The 16,598-nt window shown below is 44.3% G+C and overlaps 1 protein-coding gene across 1 annotated transcript in view; it reads right to left on the bottom strand.

Annotated features, from left to right (window-relative positions):
- Nucleotides 1-3,707: 3,707 nt before the first annotated feature.
- LOC142576580 (ribosomal protein S6 kinase beta-1-like) overlaps nucleotides 3,708-16,598 on the bottom strand; it is a 102,712-nt gene continuing 89,821 nt past the window's right edge. Inside the window, exon 16 of the mRNA XM_075686767.1 lies at nucleotides 3,708-4,925. Coding sequence (XP_075542882.1) covers nucleotides 4,920-4,925 — 6 coding nt within the window. The 3' untranslated portion in view covers nucleotides 3,708-4,919. The remainder of the gene's footprint in view (nucleotides 4,926-16,598) is intronic.

The raw sequence follows: 16,598 nt of genomic DNA, 5'->3' as shown, positions 1-16,598 counted from the left end.
TCTTTAAGTATATGTGCAATGTTAAAATGTTAACCTACCAACTCATCCAACATGCTCTGTCGATTCTCTACCATCTTAGTGTACATTCTCTGCGCGCATGCTCTTCTTCTCGTACACCCCACCCCATTTTTCTTTTTAGTGTCTTCAGTCAACTTCTGCTTTACTGTCAAAAGATAGCAGTACTGAAAAACATCTGAGAGGCTGCCGGAAACTAAATGACATGCTAAGTGTTTTTTCATATCCTTGCTGTAACAGTGCACGCTTTACCAGTGAATTACCGACATCCTGATCATTCAAGCCACTACAGGGTGGCATTATAGGAGTAGTAATAGTTTGGCAGAAAGCCTGGCAACTATGAGGGAAAAAAAAACGCAGCAGGTCAGCAGTAATTAGTGGACACCATTCAACTGCTGCTGCAGCATAATGAGGACAGCCCTCCTATGTTCAGACAGCATCATATGATAGTTCCCCTGTGGGTTGATTTCTTTTTCTGTGGTCTTTCTGTTGGTGAGGCACTGCTCTTTCAGAAACTAGTATGGGCAAAAATAAGTACTCCTGGCATAGTGCCAGCCCCAATCTGGGCACTCTTGTCATATGAAACGTGTGCTTCGCCTTCAAGCCTCCCCGGAGGGGCCAATCAAAACCAGAATTCACTGCTTAAAAGACATTGTGACAGCATGCTCACATGTCTCAACTAGAATACAACAGGAAAAAAAAGCAATTGATATGGCAAATGTGCTGTACACATCTTCAGTGACCAAAGTTGACACACTGTCTGGTGCACAATTTACATTGGTCCAACATCACTCACACAATTTTCACACCACAATGTTTCCATAAAGTGGCAATGTTGCTAGTGTTGGAATATCTAGCACTGGTATCAAGCAGATGAGTTTTTCTGCTGGAAAAGCCGTAGTGGAGGAGTTACACTGTGTGCAAAAACTAACTTCCCACACAGCCATCAAGCACTGTTCCTAACAGACATGCAAACTATGAAGCCACTCTCAAAACGCTTCTCGTGACACAGTTCTCACCAGGATTTTCCTTAAGACGTCAGACTCTGGGAGAGATTCTGGCAATTCTTCCAAGACTAGTGGTGTGCCACTAACCAACCCAGACACACTCATGTGTAAAAAACTGCTAGAAAAGCACTCTTCTTTCTTGGCACTCAATGGCAGCCTCGCTGATGCAACGGCTGCACACAATTGTTTGCAGTTGCCAGGAATACTCTTGGAGCTCACACTTGCATTATCAATGTAAAGCTGCAATGTGGCTTAAGAACGGGAAGAAAAAAAATGCGCAGCACTGAGCTTGGACATTTCCATGAAATTCGATTCTTTCCTTTCACAAATACTTTCCTTCTATGCTATGGAATGGCATTCAGTATAGCGGTCCAATCAAGGGTGACGCTGCTCTATTTACTGAGAGCACATTTTGGGCCATGTGAGTTACCCCTATGGGAGTGCTGGCCAGTACCTTGTATACAAATGCCCTTTTGGCAGATAATAGTGGAGACACTGTTGCACCGGAAATGATGAAACTCAGATGCTCCTCTCATTGCACAAAATAAGTGTTCACAGATCTTGACATGTTTGACAATCTCAGAATGCACCTTCTGATCCCTCTGTGAAACCTTGTGGAGCTTTTGCCTCCTGTGTTGCAAAGCCAACATTTTGCGACATTACCACAGCTGACCCACACTGAATTAACCCCAGGAGATCTTAAGTTACCCTTTTTGAGCAGCACTGAGTATGAAAACTTCCCAGTTCAAGCAATGCCTATTAAGCTAAATTAAATCTGCTGGGTCTTGTGTTTGGTTACTATTGTAGTTAACGAAACAAAGTTAAATTCTTCTGCAGCTTGCACAAGCATCTTGAAAACGAAAGGTGAACTACACCACTAACTGCAGGCAGTGTATGACTCTGTTAAAAAAAATTATGTCATGCCTTCAGGTTCATCTAGAAGCTCTTGCTTTAAACAGCACACTTCTTGAGCAAGAGATGGCTGCCAAATAATTGGTGCACGCATGTGCAGTCGGGGGAGGGAACAAAATTCTGCATGCATAAACAGGAAGGACACTGCTGTCATTCTGACTTAGCAGCATGACCCAATACAGTGCCTATGTGTCACATCATACCATCACAAAATTACACCACACAGCTGTCCACACTGCACTAACCACTGGTTAATATGGGCTGCTCATCAAGTCGCTCAACGAGAACCGAAACATTTTGAGATGGAAGCAAACATTGTGCTTGCTTCAGAGCAACCTTTGAGGACAGCGAGAAAAACTACAGTTTTTAACTACAGCTTTTAAGACATCACGTATGCAGAACACCAGTTAGATTAAAAACAGCAGAAACAGACTCCCTCGTCGAAAACTTTGTGGCTCTCAGCTCAAATGGCGTGCAGTGATTTTCAGTTGCGTTGCCGCTCCTCGTCCCGCAGTGCCCGCAAGACATGGCAAGATAAGGCACTAACACTCGTTCTTTGCATGCGAGAGAGCTGACCTACTGCAAAATGTTTTGCTCTACCACTGAGAAAAATTGTGTGGCATGACAGCACTAATTTGGCACCACAAGTCTGGTGCATGTCTTCTAAACAGTCCAGAGCGCTACATGCCATTCGTTTTGGTGCATTTTCTTGCAACTGCAATGCACAAAATCAAACTCAAGACGCACAGCTTAGAATTTGCAACCACGATCACAACACACGAACGCAAACGAAGGAAAGATGCTAATGGCAAAATATTTCAGTCTTCGTTCAGAAGGCATTAACACAAGGGAAAAAAGAATGCAAACACTGTTCGTTGGGTAAGCCTCGTTATAGCAAACACCAATAAAACATGATGGAAGATCCGTAATGCCAGAAAGCACATATGTAAAATAGGCTACATGACAACTAGCCTTGGGCAGCTGCAACTTTGCTACGCACGGCCACACTGTGCAGATTCCAAAAAGGGCTCATGAAGTAATGAGTATGGGGCACACAACAAAGGCTAAATTTGGGTTCGACTGACATATACAGGGACAAGCACGCACAATTTCTTGTGCTGCTGCAGAAACATTTCTGCACAGAGTACACAATAATGCAAGCACTAACGCCCCAGTGGGTGACAGAGCCGGGGAAACTAGGCACCGCGACTAGAGCTGGTGACATGCAAGGCACCAACCAGAAGCCTCGAATGTGATCGAGGAGGTTGAATAAGATTGAAGCTGCATGCTGGCTACTCGTACAGCTGGTATTGCATAAGAGAACTTAAATAACGAAAGAAGAGAGAAGCAAGGAGACAGGCAGATGAAGTGTGATTGTAGTCGAGCAAAAACTGTTTTGTTATTAGCTTGTGTCAGCACTGGGGCATCTGCATTCCTTTGGCTGCCTGTTTTAGACTGAGGCGGTTGTGCATAACTGCCAGTTAACAATAAGGCACCTTCATTTGATGATGAGGTCTTTTTTTTTTTCCTTTTCAGATACACCTGTACACCTGCTGCCTTGGTTAGAGTGACTGCACCCCCACCCCCTTCAGCTCACTACAACATACACTTTCACCACCCGTTACACTTGTTCAGCGACCACCATGAAGACATTGGGCAGCATGCAAATGATGAAAAAGCACTGCCAGCAAAAAACATTCAGCCCTTGATGGCACAATAGAAGCAGAGAACTGCTATAGCACAAAGAAGAAAAAAATGTCCATGCAGTCAGTATGCAAATGGAAGGCTCAGAACCCTAAAAATCTCTTATTGCAGAAGGTGTGTACAAAAATAAGAAATCAAGCATGCTGCAAGGATCTTTCTGGTTGTTTCGGAAGCTGTGCAACTGCAAGACAATCGGCAATGATTTGAGAGCACCATAGTTACGTTTTTGTTTCTTTGTCTGGAACGCTGCTACAGCAGTGTTTGGCTGAGAACAGAGAAAGGCTATGCTAACACAGGGCAACAACAATTGCAGCAGTGCTGACGCAGCTCTATAACACATTCACGCACTTCCATGCAGGCACACATTTGTTTGGCAACACTGTGGCAATTAGAAGAGAAAACTTTGCACTGCTGAATGATGCCACGGAATTACCAACACCAGTGCCGAGTTCGTAGTGCCGCCAATAGGCAGTCCACAGTTGAAGACCGCATGATCGAGGAGCTCATGATGAGACGGGTCTAAGATGGGACAAAGAACGAGCTTGAGTTTCTGATTCACAAGGGCTTAGGCCACAGAATGGTAGGGGGCACTTCACTTGAAGCTCCAAGCCAAAGGTTCTCCCTACTTCTGGAAAACACACAAACTGTGCGTGCAAATAACCCCCACTTTTTCGTTTTACACATATGAGCTACTATACACAGAGCAAAAAGATGCAAGGCTGCACACATACACACACATATGCACACACAAACGTAAAAATAAAGCTTGAATCAAGAGAGGCAACAACAGAAACAAACAGAACGCACAAACCAAGCCGCTAATAATAGAAAGTTCAGAAGGGCCTAGGTGGTCATTGCCAAAACATAGCACCCGTTGCCATTCACATCTGTTTGGCAGGGCCCGGGAACTGCAGAAGCAGGATGCATGTGTACGCTCCACACATATAGTTCAGACATGACTGAGTGGGTTCACCATCTCGCTGCACGATTGGTCAGGCACAAAACAATAAACAAGCTTCACTGCACATGCCTGCATGTCCTCTCTCCAAGCGCAGCAGCCGCTGCCCTTGTCCGACGTGTCGGAGAATGGGGAGAGAGTACGTGTCCGACCACATCTGGTTCCGTAGACGTGTTAGAAATCTGTTTCTGTCTTCTTGCAGATTTTGCTGCTCTCGCAGTGAGCCACCAACATGGCAGCAGGCCCCCAGAGGGCTTGGCACGTGAGACTATTGGGAGACGACTTGGAAGCCAGGAGAAGCCAGTCACAGGATGGCAGCTGCATTACGGCTGCGAGAAAGAGGGTGACAACAGGTCCAAGCAAAGCACAGGTGTATGACAAGGTTTTGTATTTTTTCTTGGTGATGCAGTTGTTCCTTTTTTTCCTGGTACAATATCACAAATACGTCTAATATGAACCATGCTTCGCAAGTTGTGCTACAGTTATGCAAAAATCCACGGTCAAAAATGAAAGCAATCCAAATTCATACACCCAATTCATCCAACACCGAGATATAAACTGAAGTCAGCCATCAGAATTTACTCCAATTCCACACTAGTTTCTTGTTTCAACAGAAAAAGGCAGTAGGAGCTACAAATATTTCAAATGTATTTACTAGCCTATTGGCCTTGATGCTTCTGAAATACTCAGACTTAAAAAACCTGCAAGAATACATCATGCCAGTCTATCTTTTTTTGCTGCATCAACAAACTACACAAGTAGTGACCCCTCTTTCTGGCTTTCTGACAGCAACTAACTGAGACCAAAAGGCAGAAAGTGTATGCAAACCAGCTTGAAACTTTAATTTAATGCCCATCTGAAATGACAAAGCTTGTGGTAATGCATTCAAGGGACAATCCAAGCTGTACCAGTAATTAAGGAAACATTGACAGTGGGCTAGTCAGTTTAACATACTAAAGCTCGAGCACAAAAACAATGAAAGGACCGTACTCTGCACTAAGAGAAGCCCAAATATGAGGAAATAGCACTTTGAAAAGTGTGATGTCAAACTGAAATGCAAGTTCGGGCTTACATTCTTTGGTAATTAATGCTTTTGTAGCAAAGGAATGGAAATTAAGCGCTAGATGAATTCTTTATTGGTCTAAACCGATTTCGTGTTTCCCATTGATATTCCTTAGCTACGGTCTACAGAACATTTTTGCCAAGTGCACGAGGAGTGCCATTTCTTCAAGGAGGCACATGAGATCACTTTCAACTAACAAACTTTTAACACATTTATCCAACTGGTTTCACTACATGTGACTGCCTTGTCAAAGGGGTCCTGAACCACCCTTCAGGCTTGGTGAAAAAACACAGTCCGCAGATAGCATACACTGCTGTGAATATCTCAGCCAAATTTTGCAATCGTGTGCGGCACATGGAGCTCACAAGCAGAGTGCGAAGTCACCTTTTCTTTCAAATGCTCTCTTTTCAACAGAAGCCTTTTCCTCACTCTTTTCGGGCTGCTTTATTTTGCCATATAGCAGATTCCCATATGCTGCTGCTATTGGCCAATAGCCGATATCAATCAACAAGGGTGTTTCGGTCACTGTGCATCTTATTTCCGTTACTGTGTATATTTATTGATGCAGTTTAATAAACTGGCTGAAGTGAAAATCTGCTTTCTAATTTTGAAAAGAATTGCATACTTCTGGAAGATGCCGACGATTGTCTGCTCAAGCTCAGCAGTGGCCCCCCGCACAGGAATTGAACTTTAGCCGCCCTGCTTATCGGTGTCGTAGCTGTCGAATCTTGCCGATTCCGACTAGTTTTGAGCACTCAACTAGCCTCAAAGCGCGTGAAACTTAAGGTCAGATCACATAAGCATGCGCTTGCTCCTGGCCGCTCCTGGCTAGACCTCGCTTCGTATTTAGCTGTTGGACGTGGCTACTACCCATCGGTCAAACTGGTCCGCACAACATATAGCACGACCATACTGGAGCATAAAAGTGTGAGCGCACACTCAAGCCCTGTTGTGCAAAGCAAGTGCGGTGCATACACTCTACAGTTGCATGCAGCAGCTTCTGCTACGCAGCATGATACTAATGCCACCACGAGGAGCCACAATGAGACTGCTTGCTAAGCGCACAGCGGCTTGCTGAAGACAACCGTATTTGGTGCATTGCAGGTGCCAAAATCGGAAATAGTTGCACCTATGTGAACATACAAAATAAAATTTGAACTGCGCGCCATGCAGTTCAAATAGACGGAGCATTAGGCAGAGCATTAGGCAGAGCATTAGGCAGAGCATTAGGCAGAGCATTAGGTGAAGCATTGTGGGCATGCCCCGCTCCACTGTAGCCTTCGCAGTGCAAGGCATTGATGAAGGAGCAGGAGCACCACAAAGGGCGCTCAAAGGTGACCTTTGATGGCAAATAAGTCCACTTGTGCTGAATGCATTGAAATGCTTTCTGCAGCAAAGTATTTCTGAACTAATCTTCAAGAAAAAGTAGTTCAGGGCCCCTTTAAGTCTTCCCTATTCTGCTAGCTGTGTTCTCCATTAGTGAAATCCAAAGGAATGTTCTGCAAATAACAGCGAAGAGTGAAAAAGAAAGATGTCTGTGAATTATTCAGATAATCTTTTTTTTCTCCCAATGAAAGGCCTAACAAAATGTGGCACCTGAAATCGTTAATTGTGAAGTTAGTTTAGGTGATTGGGTGCAGGCAGATTCATCGAAAAATTTCCAGACAAGGGCAGACTGCAATTTTGCCAGCGTAGCACAATTCAACTGTGTTCAGATTATCACAGCACTTCTGTCAACTTCTGTCTTCTGCCAGACTTCTGTCAATTGCAACCAATCATTGAGCACCTTAACCGAGAAAGTGCATGTGCAAGGTTGAAGATTAATACGCAGAAGACAAAGGCAATGTTCAATAGCCTGGAAAGGGAACAAGAGTTCATGATCATCAGTAAGCCTCTAGAGTATGTGCAGGAGTATGTTTCTCTAGGTCAATTACTCACAGGAGGTCCTGACCATGAGAAAGAAATTTACAGAATACAAATCAGTTGGAATGCTTATGGCAGGCATTACCAAGACCTTACTGGGAGCTTACCACTGTTGTTGAAAAGAAAAGTAAGATCACTGCATTCTACCAGTGCTAACATATGGGACAAAAACTTCGAGATTAACAAAGGAGCTCGAGAACGAGTTAAGGACTGAGCAAAGAGCGATGGAACGAAAAATGTTTGGCATAACGTTAGGAGAAAGGAAGAGAGTGGTGCGGATCAAAGAGAAAACGGTGATAGGCGATATTATAGTTGGCATTAAGAAAAATAAAACGGAGCTGGGCAGGCCATGTAATGCGTAGGGCATATAACTTGTGGACCATTAGAGTTAGAGATTGGCTGCCAAGGGAAAGGAAGCACCAGTCAGGGATGGCATAAAATTAAGTGGAGGTGATGAAATAAGAAAATTTGCAGGTGCAAGTTAGAATCAGCTAGCGCAAGACAGGGGTAATCGGAGATTTCTGGGAGAGGCCTCCGTCCTGCAGCGGACGTAGAAAAATGGGCTGATGATGATGATGCCCTGCACTCCACAGAAATCCCCAGGTTGTTTGCATTCCTGCTAGCTATTTGGGTTTCACACAGACGAAAGGCTCTTCTGAGAAGGGCACATGAAGTTTTGCTTCAGGTACTCTTGTTTGTACATATTAGCATAATACACTGCAGACGTGATAACCACTGCTCAATCTGCACACCACATGTTGGTCTGCCTGCAATGCTTGAACCCAGTGAAGCGCCTTCTAACCCCGTAATGCCCAATGTAGCATTGGAAACGCTTTTGTACCTCAATATTCTGGCTTCGCCCACTCTGCTCCATAGAGGTGTGCTTGTGCTGTGGTGCAGCTGCCAATGGGAAATTAGGTGCCGTTCTACTCCTACAGGTGATAGATACAGCCGGCTTTTTCGCTCAATGGGCCATTTGATGCTTTCGCATCGAAATGTCACTTCGTGAAGTGTGTTCAGGCATCACAGCCTTAACCAATTTTCTGAAAAACTGTGTTGTAGCCCTGAAGCACGACAAACTGGGCTGTGGGCAGGTGCCTGTACAGCAGAGAAAGTGTTTACATCCGTTCGTGAATAAAACTACATTGTATGTTGGTCTGCCAGGTTGCCTATAAATTTGGACTGAGCTGAATCTATCTACATTGAGTAAGCTTTATGTTCATGGCGCCTTTCATGCAGTTCAGTTTTTCTTCTCCTTTGTTCATGTAAAACGAGAACAGTACAAAAACAGTAAAGTGATGGTGAGTGAAGTACATTACTGTCAATTCCTTACTGTAATATACTTCTGAGTTGTATACTTAATTGTACTGCCATATGCTTCAGTTTGTTAATAACGCTGTAATATTCTTTAAAGTTCTTAATTGTATAGCTAGCACATATTGGGGGTTTGTTCCGATAATTTCAAGTGCTTTTAACAATTCCAACAATTCCCTTGCAAGACATTCTTTCGAGTTTCTTGCCACCTAATGCTAGGTACGACACCTCCTGGAACCAGTGAAGCCACAGCCCACAGCTTAGATATTTAATTAGACCTTGGGGTTTTACATACTGAAACCACAATATGAATATATCATCACCCGCCATGGTGGCTCAGTGGCTATGGTGTTGTGCTGCTAAGCATACGGTTGTGGGATGAAATCCTGGCCGAAGTGGCCTCATTTTGATAAGGGTGGAATGCAAAAATGCCTGTGTCCCGTGCATTGGGGGCACGTTAAAAGATTTCCTGGTGGTCAAGATTAATCTGAAGTGCCTCACTACAGCATGCCTCATAACCGAATCGTGGTTTTGGCATGTAAAACGCCCGAATTCATTAATTTATTCGATATGATTAGGAGGAATGCTGTTCTGAAGGACTCCAGATTAATTTTGACCACCAGAGGTTATTTAAGGTTTACCTAAATCGAAGCACGCGTGTTTTTGCATTCTATCCCCCCTGAAATTTGTCTGCCATGGGCCAGGACCGCACCTGTGCCTTCAAGCAGACCGCACCTTTTAGCCCCAGGGGAATGTTTCTAGGGCAGACTATATATATATATATAAAAAAAAAGAACCTCAATAATATTGCAGCGACTGCTATAACAAGACTAGAGATGTAAAATTTCATGAAATTTTGAGGGGCATGAAAAATACTGGCTTTTTTCATGTTTTTCTTCAGAAAAATATGAAAAACTGAAAGATCATTGCGCACAGAGCTATGAAAAACCCAACACACTTGTATCTTTAATGCCGAAAAGAATATAACTGTTAGCTTATTGCATCACAAAAGACCCAGCAGAGCTTCTGGGTTTAAAATCTAGGCACGATTTCATATAGATGCATTGATTTCACATCAAAGCGTCAAGACCGACATTTGTATCAATCTGTCTGTCACAGCTTCGCCGTGCAGCAGACGAAGCCTTCCGGACATCGAGGTTTGAGTGCGTGTACACAAATTTTTACACGAGATCCCATGGGAGCCTGTCACGTAGCTTGGTGGGCACATTTCCAAACTCAGACCAGTTTCTTTTACAAGCCACAGGAGAAGGGATTCTGCAGTCCAGGACAGGCGAATGGGGCTCGAAGGCTGGTTGAAGCAAAGTCCTGGAGCACATTACTGAGCTTGTATATACCTTGAAAGCAAAATAAAGAGCTGCTAGTTGCGTTTCATCCTAGCATTTTCTTTGTCACTGTTGCTCCAACAAAGTGGCCACCTAAAGCTCAGCTGCAAAAATACACAGCAGCCAGCAACTACCATGTGGCACATGACAACTGCCCTTGCTTGCCAACACTAATCGCCAATGATAAGTGCTTAAACATGCTTATAAAAATGAAATTATTGTTGTCAACTGGAGGAGCTGTTGACATGGGTGCTCCCATTCACGAGTGTTTGTGCTTGGCATGCAGTGTGGGTGTGTTATGCATGCACACAAGCAAAAAAGCATCATCAGAAGTGTGGATGAGAAACTTTTGAGAAGTTTCAAAGTGCAAAGAACACACTGCAACAGCTAGTGCATCAGCGTAGAGAACCATTACCTTGATATTCCACCTCTTCAAACCTCAATGTACTGCGAAACTGGTGCACCACACCAATGTTAGTTTTTTTAATTACTCCTTAGCTTGCCCCACTGCTGTAATGACATTTTCTCTTGCCTGAAAATAGTATTTCTGTATGGCCTGTTGAAAAAGCAGTAGCCTATAGACTTTTTCATTGGGTGAGGAGGATGGGGCGCGCGGAGAGCCTTTTTTCCTCTCTGGCTTGGGCGATCTGGCGCAGCGCTGCTTGGAAGTACTGCTGTCGCGTGCTGTGGAACGATTTGGAGATGTTTTAGATAGTACTTTGTGAAATTTATGCCATGTCCGTTCATATAAGGTCGTCAGGGAAGCCTTTCGGTGCATCGGTAACTACAGTAGGCGGAAATATCTCTTGGGGGTGCAAAAATGTGACGCGCTTTATCAGCCACGGTGTACGCACATTATCAGTTGCGGCGTGTGTATGTGTTGTGAACTATTTTGCTTATACCGGTTTAATTTCCACAAAGAAAACCGGTGTCTCTGTATTAGCAGCATGAAATGGTAAATCTGCTCACTATCTGATTGCTTGGCGTAGGGAGTAAAACATAAAGCATAAGAGTGCATGCTCGTGCACGGCCAACCTAAGGCAACCACGAAACATCTAAGCAGCAGGCACTGTCAAATATTTGTGATGCACCGGCATTGTTCTCATGCATTTCAAGTCTAGTAGGCTTCAAATTACTGTATGTCTACGCTAGCCTTCCTGCATGAGGCCGATGGCACTGCTCAACACACAGATCACTGCAGTTGGTGAACCAGCACGGTACATATGTAAGCTGTGCGCTTCGGCATTGCCTTTTTGGCCTGTATACAGCCATAATATATGAGGGGGATCGTATAAAAAGAATGCGATGCCTATTTTTGAGGACAAAATTTTCGTAATACGTGTGAGTGCGTCGTAGAGAACGGAATGAACACAACCGAAAAAAAAAATTTGCTTATCAGCCTCTTTCTCGAAAAAGCAAGAGAAAACGGGCTGATGCCGCAATACGACTTCACATAGTCACGCCGCATAACGTTTATGAATATATAACCGCTGAAGCCGTACGCTTGGACCATGTGGTATATAAAACAAAGATATCTGTAATCCAGCACCGACCAGTGCTTAGGACACTTGTGCAGTTCGTAAACAGTCCCTTTGCTGGACAAGCTTAACTCAGAATGTAAGGTATGCTGCTATTACTTGCCAAAACTATTTTATTGAGGGGCGGAAACCTCATCCATCGAACCAAGTAGTCACGCAATGTAACCTGCGGCGAACAGTTTGAATGCTTGTCAGAGTATATCACAGCTCCTATCGTAGCAGAACGGTACCCACGCTGTTACGATTGTGGCGTATGTTTCATGGCTCCTAAACCGCAGCTTAGAAATAGAAGATAATACTGCAATGAGGTCACATTAGTGATTGGAACATTCAAAAATACAGAACTGATCTCTGAGGCTGATTGTAGTCTCAAATATGCGCGCACACATAGCGCCGCATGTTCCGTCCACCTCAACAACAAGAGAAATTCCGGCCATGATGCCTTAAATCATTTCAGCATGTCTCACAGAAACGTTTACCACATAGACGACGCACGTCATACTAAATAGACCGCACGACCACGAAAACACACACCAGAACCTACCGCCGAGCGTATACCTGCCATGCAAAAGACCGCTTTCACCCAAGCCAGTATGGTGCTGCTCATAAGCGGTGCCATTGCGTTCACAATATGGCGGCGCCTACGAAAAAACAGTCTATTCATCCTGAAGACTTGCCTGAGAGTGACAATTCTCATATCAGATGAGGTTAAGCCACCAACTTCATTATACAAGTAAACATTTAGCACTTTTAGTGCAAATTAATTTGGTGTAGCATAGCCACGACTGGTGTACTATTTGGTTATTCTGTTCTGAAACTAGCCCACATGGCCAACCTTCCTTGCTGCGAACTCATAGTAAAGTGCTCTTTCCTAAGCTATTGGTGTAAGAATCCGGAGTGCATGAGGCGACTGACTAACATCCTAAAGCAACACCGGGTTTATAAGGCACAGTTGAAGCTTTCCGATGAATTATACCTGCCTAGGGTACCTTAATGTGCATTCAAAGCTTAGTGCCAACTGTTTTGCATTATGACCCCATTGAAACGAGGTCGCCAAGGCTGGCTATCACAAGTACACATACTGTAGTAACACAGCATAATTATACAGCGCAGTGTTACTGGCCACTGTCAATGGTGGTTGGCCCTTATTTTCGTGACTGTCTATCATTTGGTGCTTGACTACCTAAGATTTACACTTTACAACGTATCACTTCATCACAACTGTCACGGGATTATCATCTGCACTTTGGCACACCAATTGGGTGCCTCTTCAAAACACTCCTCTGACCATCTGATCCAACAGATGGTCAGAGGAGACGGTCACTGACCGTCTGGACCAACAGCTCTGAGTTAGCGGCAACTGCCGAACAGCTGCACCACGCATTACCTTTCTCTCCTGCCTGCTGCGTCGTCTCAGAAAGACTTGCAAGGCCACTGCTACGCAGCTGGCAACACAGTCAGCACATGCATGGCATGGCCTCGAAGATCTTGTGCATACTCGCACTCACAGAGCCCAAAGCGCATGTTGGGCATAACCTCACCTGCGAAAATGAACTGTAGCACCTACTTGTGAGAAAAGGCAATGAAAAGGTGTCTGACTAGCGGGCACCAGTCGAGGAGGCCATGCCACGTGCGACGTCCCTTTGTTGCCTGCTGTGTGTCAGCACTAGTGCAATGTGACCAGATTCCTCGAATGCCAAAGCAGGACAGGAGGGAAGGGGGAGTGGGGGGGGGGGATATAACATTAATCACATTCAACATTTATTCCATGTTTGGTTTATGTGAAAGGAAACTCCTTTCCAAGCTCCTGAGTGAATTTTCACTTGCTTTTTGGCATTATTCCATGTGCTTTCAACACCACATGCGTCACAAGCAAGATGTCATGAAGATGCTGTCATCAGTGCACTTTGGTTTCGCTATGGCTTGTAAGTCACTGCATTGAGAAGTCCATTGTAACTGGATCAAAAAAAAATGTACGAGCTGTAAAAGTGGTTGTGCGTCCTTGGAGGGGTGCAACCCGAAAATGGTTTGGAAAGCGAGCCTTTCCCTTGCCCTCACGTGATTGACGAGAATTGCACTTTGATTAGCAAAAGGGCCACTGTGACCAATCATCCAAAGGCAAGTGAACAGTTTGCTTTGTGGACCATTATGAGATCAGAAGCGCCATTGTTGACTCAATTCTGGCAATGTTTCGCTTTGTCGCCTGCCTCTAAAATTTATTTTTTAAGGTAGCACCACCACATCCAAAAGCGAACAGCCGATTTGGCACCACAGGGCAGGTATTTCGGGCCAAGTTGGGGTCTGGATAGGAAAAAACGGGACAAAACGCCCTCCCACAGGTAAGCCACGGGACAGCAGCACGATGGAGGTAAAAACGGGACATGTCACGCTTAAGTCAGGACGTCTGCTCACCTTACACTATTGAGATCTTGCTGGAAGAACGTGGCGTGCAATGGGCAAGCGATATGTTTCCTCGGTGCTCAAAGAGACATTGGAAACCACGAATGGGGCTGGCATGCAAACTCCAACTACTCTTCCTTGACTTGATTAGTGCATGTAATGCCCAAAGCACATGCACATTCTGCATTTCATGGATATCCCCGACTTGTTTGCGTTCCTGCTGGCTGTGCTGCAGCCATGACGTGATGTGGAGGTATGAGCTGTGACCTACTAGTCTACCACAAGACGAGTTCTTCTGAAGAATGTGCGCAGCCTTTTGTTTGAATTTTAAGCTGTCGTCAAAGCGTACATTATTGTAGCAGTATGAAAGCACAGCCTTGTGCATGTAACCTATTCTTGGTTTGTAGCGTCAAGTGAAACACACACAGACTAGAAGAAGATGGGACAAGCGCTAGCTCTCAACTAAATTTTTGTTGAAACTATCAACATATATATAAGTGATTGCAAATACTGTATTTACTCGCATAACGATTGCACTATTTTGTCAGAAAAATTGACGCAAAATCAGGGGTGCAATCATTACGCGGGTTAAATTTCCCGCGAAAAAAAAAATTTTTTTTTTCATCCAGTGTTTGTTGCGGGACCCCAAAACAAAAATGGCGGCCGGCGGAGCAAGCCAAACGCGCCGAATGCGATTTTTTTTCTTCTCGTGAGTACATTTCGTGCATTGAAACAGTTTCTTTCGTATCAGTAATGAATAATATCATAAGTATCGGCAAGTTTGTGACAATAACTTAGCCATGTCCACTTTGAGGGGACAGAAACAGATGGGCGCGCTTAGCTGCCAGTGACATAGAAACACATGGCGGGCACGCTGCGGAAACTGCAGCATCTGTCTTCACTACTATCTTAATACGGCACGTTTCCGCTAAGGGTGGGCGAATATCTTAGCTGTGTTACAAGCATCGGCGTATGTATAGGGTACATTTTAACGTATCAGTGTAAACATGGCTACTATCGTTGCCGCTCGCGATTTGTTGCGTGCCCACGAGTGCAGATGAGAAGAATCGAAAGGCGCTTTTTTTGTTATTGTTTACCACAACCATTATAAAGCCTAAACATAATAAAGGGAAGTTTGGTTGCAGCTTTTTTTTAGTCATGGAAGTGCGGAAAGTGATGAAAGTAATGAAATGAGGCATCTACTTAAGAATGTTTGGTGCATGTAGACCGCTTTGTTTGTCTTGAGTCATTCGTGTAGCATTCGACAGATGGTAAGCGCGATTAATATTAGCTAGACTTGGCACACAACATATCGGTGCGGTAAGTTCGGGGTGCGATCATTACGCGAGTGCGGTTATTATGCGAGTAAATACGATACCGCAGCATACGAACATGACAAGGTCTAAAGACTATCAGTTAAACATATCAAGAGGTAGGGAAGCCATAAAAACCAAACAAGAAAAGGCAGTCAAAGTGTTAGCCAAGCATCAATATCTCTGTTACAAAGCGAATTTCAATATCTTCTCAGCATGTGTGTCAATCTCAAGTAGTGCCTTTTGTTTGGTTTGATCGGCGGTTACTACACAATTATCCGGAGATCATGGTTCGGCTACGCTTTATGCATTGCGGATTGCTGATAATGGTTCACGGTAACATTTAATTTTTTGAACATTGCATTTTTTACACCAGAAGTGAGATAGATAACATACTTTTAAGGCTCTTGCGTGGCTGGCATGCAGTCCTCGCGCAAAAACCACGATGTCCGAGACCTTCGCAGAATGGTAGCATGTCGCAGTAGACCCGAAAGTTTATGCTTCCGGCCAACTAGAACGCTTTGCTCTCTCGTGCAGAAAGCAGTCATGCCCTTCTGGTAGTGAAATGTATCGCAAGCTCTGAAATAAAAAATGGTGGCTGCACTTGAAGTTTCAAAATGACAGGCGATTGGAACCGGGAGCCGCTTTGAAAGAGCTACACGACACTGCATTTCGTTCTTTAGATGGTAGTTTCTAATGGAAGTTTGCAGGTAAGTGTGGCAACACACTGGGAACAAAACTGACACTGAAAATCTGGTTCCTGGACCAATGTGCTGCTAATTGTAACTTGCAATGCCAGCTTCAGTGCAGTTAATTTTTGAGGGTTTTTAAGGGCAAGTTCTGTATGTAACAAACTACTGATATAATGATAACTTTTCTTGGAACTATCGAGGTGGTAATGAACAGGTTCAACTGCATCTCCAAGAGCGGCTCACCGTGCAAGATAGCAGCGAGCACCCACAAAGTGAGGAGAAAAAGGCAAAAAAAGCTTGGGAAATAAAAAAAATTGATTTTGATGACAAAATTCAGGGGTGCGATCATTACGCGAGTGCGATCATTATGCGAGTAAATACGGTACCGCAGCATACGAACATGACAAGGTCTAAAG

This window comes from Dermacentor variabilis, chromosome 3, assembly GCF_050947875.1.
Source record: "Dermacentor variabilis isolate Ectoservices chromosome 3, ASM5094787v1, whole genome shotgun sequence".
NCBI lineage: Eukaryota > Metazoa > Arthropoda > Arachnida > Ixodida > Ixodidae > Dermacentor > Dermacentor variabilis.
The sequence above is the reverse complement of the archived record's forward strand: the minus strand, read 5'-3'. Positions and strand labels throughout refer to the sequence as shown.